This window comes from Budorcas taxicolor, chromosome 1 (assembly GCF_023091745.1).
Source record: "Budorcas taxicolor isolate Tak-1 chromosome 1, Takin1.1, whole genome shotgun sequence".
NCBI classification, from domain to species: Eukaryota; Metazoa; Chordata; class Mammalia; order Artiodactyla; family Bovidae; genus Budorcas; species Budorcas taxicolor.
In genome coordinates this window covers 75,311,236-75,324,036 of record NC_068910.1, presented here as the reverse complement: position 1 = coordinate 75,324,036, position 12,801 = coordinate 75,311,236, and the positions used below count along the sequence as shown (strand labels likewise).

At 38.2% G+C, this 12,801-nt stretch overlaps 1 protein-coding gene across 1 annotated transcript in view; it reads left to right on the top strand.

Moving 5' to 3' along the window:
* The window catches only part of JAM2 (junctional adhesion molecule 2), an 80,016-nt gene that overhangs the window by 45,377 nt on the left and 21,838 nt on the right, over positions 1-12,801 (top strand). Inside the window, exons 2-4 of the mRNA XM_052638096.1 lie at positions 3,016-3,081; positions 10,842-10,949; positions 11,906-12,058. Coding sequence (XP_052494056.1) covers positions 3,016-3,081; positions 10,842-10,949; positions 11,906-12,058 — 327 coding nt within the window. The remainder of the gene's footprint in view (positions 1-3,015; positions 3,082-10,841; positions 10,950-11,905; positions 12,059-12,801) is intronic.

Sequence of the window (12,801 nt, the reverse complement as noted above, 5' to 3'; positions counted from 1 at the left end):
TGAGGTAGGTTCAAATCCCAGCTCTGCCACTTACTACTTATATAACTGTGCCCAAGTCTCTCACCCACTCTGTGCCTCAGTTTCCCTACCTGAAAAATGTGTATGAAAATGGCACCCTACCATAAAGAATTGTTATGAGAGTTAAGTAAGTTAATACTCGTAAAGCACTGGGAATGGTGCCCAACATCCAGGTGCCTCATACTACTCTGTGTGCGCTCAGTCATGTCCAACTCTCTGTGACCCCTGGATTGCACCTCACCAGGCTCCTCTATCCATGGAATTCTCCAGGCAAGAATACTGGAGCGGGCTGCCATATCCTACTCCCCATTTCCTACAACCTAGGGAACGAGCTTGAGTCTCCTGCGTCTCCTGCATTGGCCGGCAGGTTCTTTACCACTTCGCCACCTGGGAAGCCTAAGTGCTTCATAAATGTTAGTTATTGTTCTTTCTCAAGAGCTCACTGAGGCCTGCGTCCTCCAACTCACTTCCTCCTCTGTACCCCAAGTCCAGGGAGAAGATATATTTTATTCACGATGGTTTCCCTCAAATGTTTGCCTAAGCTGTGAGTCGTTTCCATTTTCCTCAAGGTCAGCGTTTCTAAATACGGAAAGGCAAGAAGTACCCTGGTTTTCTCTCTCTGGTTTTGGCTACCCACATCCCCTCCCTGAGGCAAATAACACTTGACAACATGAAGGTGGGGGAGGACAAAGAAGGGATGGGGCAAATATATCAAAACATTGTCCTGAATGACACGGAGTTCTCATTCTGCAGTTGGAAACTGGTGAGTAAATGGATGAGAGGGTGGATATCTCATGGGCAGAGCTCGATTTTCTGGCACAGGTAACCATGTGGAGTGTGATACCTTTCACTGTATTGAGATTTCATAGGAAGAAAGCAGAATTTTTGAGGGCAGGCTAAGTTCTGTTTTGCCATGAGTTTTTGGTGCCTGTAGGAAACGAAGACATAAATACCCAAGAGAAAGAGGACTTTTTGAATTTAATCTCAGTAGAGAGATTATAGCCAGGGGTACAGATTTTTCAGCAAATAAATGGTAGTTGAGACAATAAAAGTATAAAAAATAAAATTTAAAAACAAGAGTATGAAGGATTGTGTAGAAAGGAGATAGTTGAGTCAGGAAAGCAGTTTCTGGATGAATGGATGGATAGATAAATTGATGAATGGATAAAGGCATGGATGGATGGGCAGAACAAGGAGGAAGAAGACTCCACAGGGAGATAGAATGAAGACTAGAAGTGAATCATGTCACAGAATTCAAGGGAGTCAAAAGAGTCAGATGGCCTGGAAAGATCAAGTAAGGTAAAAACTGAAAGTGTCCATTGAATATGGCAACAGACTCAACATTTTTTGCTTGGCGAAAATAGTGTAAGTAAATTATATGAAGACGGAAAACAGATGGTAGAATGAGCAGAAAACTAGCATTTCTAGTATATTATAGAAATAAGTCTTCAAGAAATAACTTTCCTTAGATTTGATGATAAATTTAATTTCATCCTAGATTATTTCATGTATAATTTTTGAGTAGACAGCAGTTGGACTGCTTTGCTTCAGTCGTTTATCCATGATGACCAGCAAGAATGCTTTGCATTAAAATAATTAACATCAATCTATAGAATATTTTTGACACCTTTGCAAGAATAACTTGTTTTCTGGAACCCTTCATTAGTATTATTTTGCTCTAACTTCATTTACTTGATTCTTCTCATTAGTAAACAATAAGAAGTTGTCTCATTCATTTGTTCAATAAATATTTACTGTGCTTTGCTTTATTCCAGGCATTGTTCTAGGTGTTTGGACTACATCAGAGAATACAGCAGGCAAATAATCTTGTCCTTGTAGCATTTAAATTTCAGAATTGCATACTAATAGGAAGTGATTGAAATTATTTTTAACTGTGGTCATGAAACTGGGCCATAGAGTGACATTCATGAAGTGAAATAATACAAAATGAGCGTATCAGAGATTGAATTAGAAAGTTTTTAGCTCCTGGTTCAGCTACTTTGTTATTTAAGCCCGGATCATGCGTACCACACTAAATCGTTTCCACTATTGAATTTTATCAAGTAAAAGAATTTATGAGAACACCTTTTAAAATGAAAACTTCTCTAAGTTTACAGGGATGATGATGATGATGATGTCATCACCATTATCGTCATCGTCACATCACTAACAGACTTCATAATCCATCAGTCATTTCAACTTATGGAGCAGTTCTGGAAAAGTCATTGCAGTGTTTAGGAGGAAATCGAATGCGTTCTGTTTGCATTTTTCATCATAATTTTATATACAATGTTTACAAGCATTTTATATTATCTATACATTTCATAGTCAAAAATATGTTAAAGGACTTTATATTATTTAGGTATAGTTGGGGTTAAGCTCAGAAAACAATTTATAGTCTTACATAGGACAGTAAAAATACTTAGCTTTTATTCACAGGGAACAATGATACCTTTGACAGTGCTAGATCACATACTAGGTTGAATTAAGGACACAAACACTTTTTTAAGAATTGAACTTGTAAGAGTGTGTTATCTGTGGGGACAGCAGGGGTCAGGGGAGGTACGCAAAAAGATTCACGAGTTTTGCTTTGGGAAATGCTTACACGGCTGAACCGAATTGTAGAAAATGGAAAACACATATATAGTTTGCCTTGGCTTTTCCTGTTTTTTTTTTTTTTAATTTATTTTTAGTTGGAGGATAATTGCTTTACAATGTTGTGTTAGTTTCTGCTGTTCCACATGTGAATCAGCTATATGTATACTATACATCCCCTCCCTCTTAAGCCTCCCTCCCACTCCTCAAGGTCGTCACAGAGCACCAAGCTGAGCTCCCCGGGCTAAGTTTTTCAGATTTTGATACTTTAAAACTGAAGTATTATGAATTGTGTGAAACCATCACCAAACTTTAGGCCAGTTTTCTTTCATACTGCATCCCATTCAGACACTTGATGGACTTTGCACTATTTTAATTATCCTATCTGTTTTCATCTTTCAGATCATAAGGCCTATGGATTCTCTGCCTCAAAAGATCATCAAGTGGTCACAGCAATAGAGTATCAAGGTAGAGTGCCTTGCTCCTTTTCACGGGCTGTGTTGTTTGAAGAACTCATGGGATTGATATGCGTGTCTTATTTGTCAGAAACTCACTTCACACTAGCCCCTCTGATGAAATGCTGCTCCCTGCTGTTTCTACCTTGAGAACTCTTTCTCCACCTCCTCAGTGGAAATTTTGGACATTCCATGAAAGGCTTGATGTACAAAGAAGGTCTCTTATTACATAAAGTATTTGCAGCAAAAAAAAAAAAAAAAATCTAATTTGTAAAACAGGGAGATGGAAATCTTGGAAAGTTGCAAGGTTAGCTAGATTTAGTTAATGGAAATTAACACTGCAAACACCACACTGTGTATTTAAGAGAACATTAATATAGCCTATTGGGGTATCATTTTTAAAATTTATTTTAGCTTCTTAAAATATGTATAAGGGAGGAGTTGATATGTAACGGATATAAAGTTTTCAATTTTACAAATAAAAGAGTTCTGGAGATTGCTTAAACATCAATGTGAATATATTGAACACTACTGAACTGTACAGTAAAAATCATTAAGAAGGTAAATTTTAAGTTGTGTGTATTTTATAACAATTTTTTAAAAAACTTTAAGGATCTACTGTGTGCGTACTCAGTCACCTCAGTCATGTCCGACTCTTTTTGACCCATGGATTAGCTCGCCAGGCTCCTTTGTCTGTGAGAATCCCCAGGCAAGAATACTGGAGTGCTTTGCTGTTTCCTTCTCCAGGGGATCTTCCTGACCCAGAGATTGAACCCACCACATCTCTTGCATTGGCAGGTGGATTCTTTGCCACTGAGTCACCAGGGAAGCCCCTAAAGATCCAATAACCCCCCCAACAAAATTATTCAGTCGCTCAGTCGTGTTTGACTCTTCGCGACCCCATGGCTTTCTTGTCCAAAAAGAATTATAGGAGTTTTTATAAACTTACTTCAACTTTGACTATCTACTACTTTTCTGAAGGATCTTTTTACCTAGAACAGACTAATAATGCTGGGCAACCTATTTCTTAAGTGTGATGCTTCTTTAGACGATAAACGTTTAAGAAACTGGTTTCAAATGTCTGATCCCTCTTTTGAGGCATGTCTTAGGTTTCTTGAGTTGAAAAGAAATAGATTTGGAGTAAAGAAACAAAAATTTTAAAAGAAGCCCGATGTGGGGAGGAATTAAATGACCTAGGATTTAACCAGTGCTGACAGTCGTGGCTGGCACATAGTAAGTTGCATGTGCTTGTTAAATTAAAAAATATGCTTTAATAAGAACCAGTCTGTCATTCACTTAATTATTTAGGTTATTCAGGTTCTTTGAAGTCACAATATTTTTCATGATTAAGCTAATAAAACACTCTTTATCATGACATAGTTTTAAATGAGGAGATGGTGAGGAAAAGAAATTAATGTTTGGGAATAATTTGGGACTACAGAATACTTATAAGGAAGACAAACAGGGCTGGGTAAGATGCCAAAAAGGAGACTGGAAAAGCCACTGAAGGGGCAAAGTGAGAGAAAGAGATGGATCAGGATGTCTATGAGGGACAAAGGAAGGGAGTTCCTCCTGCTTTTTCCTTTCCTGGAGGTTCTTACTATTGGGTTCCACTAGCTACCATGTATATTCATTCCTGCCCCCAGGCCCTATGCCATGATATCTGAATTAGGATGCCAAAAGTATATATTTTAGTCTTACATTACTAAAAAAAAAAAAAAGGTACTGAGGGGAAGTTCACATAACATAAAATTTGTGACGCTAAAGTGAACAATTAAGTGGCATTCATTGTATCCACACTGTTGTGTGACCACCACCTCTGTCTAGTTTCAAAACGTATTCAACACTCTAAAACCCTTTACCATTTTTATGTCACTTTAAAATGTGTTTTATTTTTAATATGGAAAATACTTGTGTATCTATTGCAATCAAATGTTAGTGTCATTTAATCTTGAATAAGCATTTTCTATTTTTTTTTAATTTCACCTTTGCTCCTTTTAATTGAAAATTACATTTTGATTTTATTTTATATGTGTGCCAATCATTCCAACTTGGCTTCCTGTAAAGCCAAAATGAATATCTATCTTCTTCAACATTTCATTTCCTGATATTTTATACAGTAACTTAATTTTACTTAAAGTCTAAAACTTTTTTTGCATTTACTTTTTTTAAATTGAAGTAAGGTTGATTTACAGTGTTGTGTTACTTTCTGCTGTACAGCAAAGTGACTCAGTTTTACATATATACATTATACATTATTTAATTTTCTTTTCCATTATGCTTTGTCCCAAGACAGTTAGTTCCCTGTGCTGTACAATAGGACCTTGTTGTGTATCCATTCTGTGTGTAAAGTTTGTATCTACTAATCCTAAACTCCCAGTCCGTCCCTCCCCATTGGCAACCACAAATCTGATCTCTGTGAGTCTGTGTCTGTTTTTTTTAGATAGGTTCATTTGTGTCATATTTCTGACTCCTTATATAAATGACATCATATGATATTTATCTTTCTCTTTCTGACTTCACTTAATATAAGAATCTAGTTGCATCCATGTTGCTGCCAATGGCATGCTTTTTATGGTTGAGTAGTATCCTTCCGTATATATAAGCCACCTCTTCTTTATCCCTTTCTCTGTTGGTGAACATTTAGGTTGTTTCCATGTTCTTGGCTATTGTGAATAGTGCTGCATTGAACATAGGGGAGCGTGTATCTTTTTGAATTATAGTTTTGTCCAGATATATGCCCAGGAGTAGGATTGCTGGATCATATGGTAATTCTGTTTTTAGTTTTCTGAGGGACCTCCATACTGTTTTTCTTAGTGACTGCACCAGTTTGCATTCCCACCAACAGTATAGGAGGAGTCCCTTTTCTCCACACCTCCACCGTTTGTCATTTGTAGACTTTTTAATGATGGTCGTTCTGACTGGTGTGAGATCGTGCCTCATTGTAGTTTTGATTTGCATTTCTCTAATAATTAGCCGTGTTGAGCATCTTTTCATGTGCCTATTGGCAGTCTGTATGTCTTCTTTGGAGAAATTTCTATTTAGGTCTTCCGTCCATTTTTTGACTGGGTCGTTTGTATTTTTGTTATCGGGTTGTACTGAAATATTTTCTGATTTGTGTATATGTGTATGTGTGTTCCCCCAATTCATTGTTTTGTCCTTTGTCTCTCGGAAGTCAATCAATCATGAATTAATTCCTTCCCTTCAGTATTGCTTTTCTGTATCATTTCCCATAGTGATGCCAAAAGCAGAATGAGGGTAAAATGAGGGCTTCTCTCCCAGACTTATAAATTATATGAGCAGCCTTATGCAGAGAGTGTTCAGCTGTGTAAGCAGTAAGTCAGAATTTAATAGCATACTTTTCTCCACAGAAGTAATTTATAGCAATCTGTCAGAATTACTTTGGTAGTACCAATTCTATTCTTGCATTATATAAGATTTTGATGATTTCTAACTTGAGCACAGAAGTGAAAATCAAACAATAGTCAACAGTACAGCAACTAGAAAAATGAATATTCACAATGATTCTGTGTGATTCCTAAAAATGATTATTTTGCTACATGTTGAAAAGAATGCCTTTTCCAAACAAAGAATTATCTTTTCTCAATCCAAAACAACACAGGTATTTTTGGCAATGTAATAATCATCTTAATAGAAAAACTTGGTGCATTTTTCTGTTTCAATATGCCTTGTTTTGGGAAAGTATGATTTATATCTACATTATTTTCTTTGCTGTCTCAAACACAGGTAATGCTTCAGTTCAAATCTGAGTAATTTGGTAGCAAATATATGATGGTGTTAAGTATGGATTTCTGTCATGCCAGGGCAAGCTTACAACTGTAAGTAAGAGAAGTACCTCATGAGTAAAAGTAATAATGACCATTTATGGAGCATGGACCATGTGCACCCAAATGTGTAAATACATTATCTCATTTAATCTCTATGACAGCTTTACAAGACGAATAATATTGCTCTTCTCATTTTACAGATATGAACACAACTATATCTTTTTATAAAAAGTTAAATAATTTGCCCAGTAGCAACATCTAGTTTATGGCAAAGGTCTGACTCCAAAGCCTGTGCCTTAAACTACTATCTTATGGCATATTGGGTTTTCCATGTGGCGCTAGTTATAAAGACTCCACCCACCAGTGCAGAAGACATAAGAGATGCGGGTTCAATCTCTGAGTGGGAAGATCCCCTAGAGTAGGAGATGGCAAGCCACTCCAGCATTCTTGCCTGGGAAATGCTATGGACAGAGTTGCCTGGCAGGCTACAGTCCATGGAGTTGCAAAGAGCTGGACACGACCAAGCAACTGAGCACATAATATGGCATTATAAGCCCCAGGGCTATATACAGAAAGAAAGCATGCTGGCCGTGAGTTGAATTTTGGCTGAAAAGAGAGAAGAACGTTCGTAGTAGTTAGCTTCTAAGTCCAGCTCAGTTCAGTTCAGTCACTCAGTCGTGTCCGACTCTTTGCAACCCCATCAACTGTAGCACACCAGGCCTCCCTGTCCATCACCAACTCCTGGAACTTGCTCAGACTCATGTCCATCGAGTCGGTGATGCCGTCCAACCATCTCATCCTCTGTTGTCCCTTTCTCCTCCTGCCTTCAATCTTTCCCAACATCAGGGTCTTTTCTAGTGAGTCAGCTCTTTGCATCAGGAGGTCAAAGTATTGGAGCTTCCATATCAGTCCTTCCAATGAATATTCAGGACTGATTTCCTTTAGGATTGACTGGTTGGATCTCCTTGCAGTCCAAGGGACTCTCAAGAGTCATCTCCAACACCACAGTTCAAAAGCATCAATTCTTTGGTGCTCAGATTTCTTTATGGTCCAATCTCACATCCATACATGACTCCTGGAAAAACTATAGCTTCTAAGTACACTGAGTTCTTTATCCTCAGATGTTGGCCCCATGCTTCTAGCAGATGTACTGTTTCTCACAGCTTTGGAGGTCAAAATGTTCCATGCTTGTAGCACTCCTGAAGAACCACAAGGTGAAATTCAGATTCTAGGGAGTTGAAAAATCCAAATTCCCTCTTTTAAGTCTTTGGTCAAATATCACCTTCTAAATGAGGCAAGCTCTTACTACTGTATTTATTTAAAAATTGAATTCCCCTCCCCCAACATTCAAAAACTCCCCGGACTTTGATCTACCCTGTTTACGTAGCACTAATGACCTCTTCATGTACTGTATAACTCGCTTTGTGATTTTTTTGTGTGTCTGACCCCCTGCAAATTGTAAGATCCCAAAGGGCAGGGATCTTTGATTTCACTGCTATAACTCAAGAACAATGGCAGACACACAGTAAGTACTCAATGTTGTTGTTCTTTAGTTGCTAAGTCCTATCTGACTCTTTTGCGACCCCGTGGACTGTAGCCCACCTTTTGTCCATGGAATTTCCCAGCAAGAATACTGGAGTGGGTTGCCATTTCCTCCTCCAGAGGATCTTCCCAACCCAGGCATCAAACCTGCATCTCCTGCATTGGCAGGCGGATTCTTTACCACTCAGCCACCTGGGAAGCAAGTACTCAATATACTTTGGACAAATTCCATTTCTCCATATTTTATATGGTCAATGAGATTGAGGCTGGAATAGAGTCTCTGCACTGAAGAAAACTGTTGGTTGCACTATTTAACATAATTTTTACAGAGGTTTTTCATAGAGTGATGAATATAGAAATCAGGAAGAATTCACCAAAAGGGGTGTGTGTGTGTGTGTGTCCAGTTAGATATGTGAAAAAATGTGATTATTTGAGTATAAATGTACTACTAAGACCTAGGAGTGTGTGCTAAAAATGAATGTGGGTGTGTGTTTAATTGTTGGAAACTCAACAAAATACGGGAAGGAAACCTATCTAAAACTCAAGACTCCGGAAGGCCACCGCCCATTCTCCTTAATCAACAGAACAGAGCTGTGTTTCCTTAGACAAGTCCCTCGGCACACATTTGTCTGTGTAGCATAATTGTAAACATGTCTCTAAAATGATGTCTGTTTGTAATATAAAACCTGCTTTTAGAACTTTAGACATCCTTAAAAACATCTTTCAGATTGTTTTCTCCTCTTTCTTTTCTCTGTCCTACTTTTTATTTGCCATAACCTGTTATTCTATTTCTATATTTCTAGCAATGTGTGTGGAGCAAGAAAAAATGTAGAAACTACATTTAACAGAAAAGTCATACTTCTGTCACATAGAAATCATTGCTGGGTTAATATTTTCATACATATTCATGTAGGTTTTTTGTTCATATCTATGTGTATATTTTTAATAGAATATGTAATGTAAATACAAGCGTCCTTTTTAATCTACCATATCATTTAACATCTTGAAATAATTTTTAATGGTATCAGAGATATAGAAAGGATTTTTTAGTATAGTTTCTCTTCTACTTAAATATAGTGTTTTTTAGGTCAAACTATAATATACTGTGAAGGAAAAAAGTTTCAGAAATAAGAAATTGAGGAGAATGCTGCTTAATACTTTGTAATAACCTATATGGGAAAAGAATCTGAAAAAGAATAGAAACATATACATGTGTAACTGAATCGCTTTGTGTGTGCCTGAAACTAACACAATATGGTAAGCTATATCCCAATGTAAAATAAAAAATAAAAAAAAAAGAAATATGAAGTTGACACTCTGGAGAGCCTGGTTGAAACATCCTTAAAAATACGCAGGACTAGAGGTTTCCATTTGGCAACTTGAAGCAGTTGATAGGAAGGCACTGGTTTTTTCCTCCCCGTCGTCTTGCTCAGACAGTTAAAAGAGAGGGCGCCTTGGGTAGTTCCTGGAATTCCTTTATGACATAAGTGCAGTAAATTCCCTGTGGTAATGTAATCCTGGTGAGCTACATTGAGGCGGTTAAACCTGAGGCCTGGATTAAATCTTTTTATATTTTTTCTGGATTGAGGTGAAGGGTAGGAGTCATCGATTTCTTTGGAGACCATGTTGGGTTGGTATTAATGTACTCACAGAGAAGATTATCAAAGGGTTCTGGGTGAGAAGGTTGTATGCTGAGGGGCCATCTGAAGTTCGATAACGTGACCTGGGCTGGTGTGTCTTTTTCAGGCAGTAGGTGTGAAGCATCCACTACTGACCTCCATCCTGGCACTCATCACTGAAACTCCATTATCTTATTTGCCTCTTCTCCTGGGCTCTAAACTCTTTGAAGACTGAGATGGGGAAGAAAAAGTTAATTAGTCATAGCCCCTTTTGTAAAGGACTTACTACGTCCAGGCATGTGTGCTTTGCATCTATTATTGTATTAGTGAAAACTTCTTGGTCAGGTGTCTGACTCTTTGCAACCCGGTGAACTGTAGCCCGTGAGACTCCTCTGTCCATGGAACTGTCCAGGCAGGAATACTGGAGTGGGTAGCCTTTCCCTTCTCTGGGGGATCTTCCGAAACTCAGTGATCGAACCCGGGCCTCCTGCATTGCAGGAGGATTCTTTGCTCTGTGAGCCACCAGGGAAGCCCATTTGTATATGAAGACTCAACAGCTCTATGAGGTACTGTCTTATTTTACAGATGGGAACTGAGGCTCGAGAACTAGCAAAAGTAGCATAGCGACACAAAATTATTTTGTTAAAGAATTACAGAGCCTTGCATTCATCTTTAAATTAAGCCAACATGGTACCTGATGAGGAAATTTATGAATAAATGAATGAATGAATGGATAAAAGAATAAGGCTGTTTAAAATCTATTAAGTAAAATATAATCTCAGAGGAACAGTTAGAAAACAAATATTTTTTGTTGTTGTTTCTAGAGGCTATTTTAGCCTGTAAATACCCAAAGAAGACTGTTTCCTCCAGATTGGAATGGAAGAAATTGGGGCGTGGTGTTTCCTTTGTTTACTATCAACAGGCTCTTCAAGGTAAGAAGTTGGGGACTCAATGAAGTGAGAGAAAGAGGGCACCATGTACCCCAGACCCTTTTACTCACCAATGAGAACAGGACATGGCTGGTGACTGAGAATGTGTTTCTGTAAGTGTGATGTGAAACCAGCAGAGTGAAAGTGAAGTTGCTCAGTCCTGTCCTACTTTTTGGGACCCCATGGCCTACCAGGCTCCTCTGTCCATGGGATTTTCCAGGCAAGAGTGCTGGAATGGGTTTCCATTGCCTTCTCCAAGTGTGATGTGAAGCCAGGAGAGACCAAGACCCAAAACAAAACAGCGAAAACAGAGGACAGAGAACAGAAGTGGGTGAACTCCATGGAGGCCCTGGACTGCTCATTTTTCAGCTCGCTCCTAGAGGATGTAAAATAACAGTTGTTTTTGCTGGTCTGGAAGATTAAATTCTTGACAGAATGGAAGAAAAGATGGTGTGGGGTTGGGATGGAGGGTCGCTGCTCAGTTGTAATAACTTTACCCTCTTTCCGGGTGATCCAGAAAGCTAGGTCATCACTGAGAAGCTTAGGGGGTTGGCACTTAGGGGTAGGTAAATATGACCACCTTTATACAGTGTTTTCTTTATAAAATTTTTTGTTGCACATTTCTTTATACTCCCTGATCTTCTTGTTGAATATATAGTGAGCTTTTAATTTAAAGTGTTGATAATGATAGATACAATGCAATGATGCTGGGATTTAGTTCAAAATAATCCAGTGGTTAGAACTGAGTGTTCTTTTGTGAACAGTATAAGATTCTGAAAAAAAAGAAAAGAAATTAGAAATTAGAAATAGCAGCACTCATAAATGATTTTTAAGGTTTTAAATTGAGTTTATTAATAGGAAAATAAATGCAGTGGTTACTGAACAAGGTGATTAGAAGAAGGTAGTATATAGAAAGTTATTGCCTCATTATTAACATCATCGTCTTCTTTTTCTAAAAGGTGATTTTAAGGATCGAGCTGAGATGATAGATTTCAGCATACGGATCAAAAATGTTACAAGAAGTGATGCCGGGAAATATCGCTGTGAAGTTAGTGCCCCATCGGAACAAGGTCAAAACCTGGAAGAGGATACGGTCACTCTAGAAGTATTAGGTGATGTGCTTGTGTGTGTGTGGTTACTGTTCCCGCCCTCATCCCCTCACCCAGGCAACTCAGGGCCCCAGTGAGTAAAGGTATAAAGGTGGGCCTCCAGCACCACCTTCCCTGCAGCGGCCTCTTCGCCTCTCTGGCTGCTGACATTTTACTGTTACTAACTCATTATGACAAAGTCTCTTTCCAGTTAAGATTGAGGTAAATCTTAATGATCCTACACTGTGTGCATGCCTGATCAGTCGTGTCTGACTCTTTGCGACCGCATGGACTGTAGCCCACCAGGCTCCTCTGTCCATGGGATTTTTCAGGCAGGAACACTGGAGCAGTTTGCCATTTCCTTCTCCAGGGGATCCTACACTATACATAGAAGCACTTTCCTCAAGACTTAATTTTTCAGTCACTTTCAGCATATGTAGTGATTCTCTTATTATATAAAATAGTCTCAAATGAGATGATAGAAAACCACTAAAACAAAAGTATTGGAATTAGCAGATGCAAACTGTCATATATTGAATGAACAAACAACAAAGTCCTACTCTATAGCTCAGAGAGCTATATTCAGTCTTCTGTGATAAACCATATTGGAAAAGAATATGAAAAACAGTGATATGTGTATATGTATCTGAATCACTTTGCTGTACGGAAGAAATTAACACAACATTGTAAATCAACTATACTTCAGTAAAATAAACTTTTTAGAAACTATAGGCTGGGGAAGTATAGAAGTTATTCTGGTAAGAAAA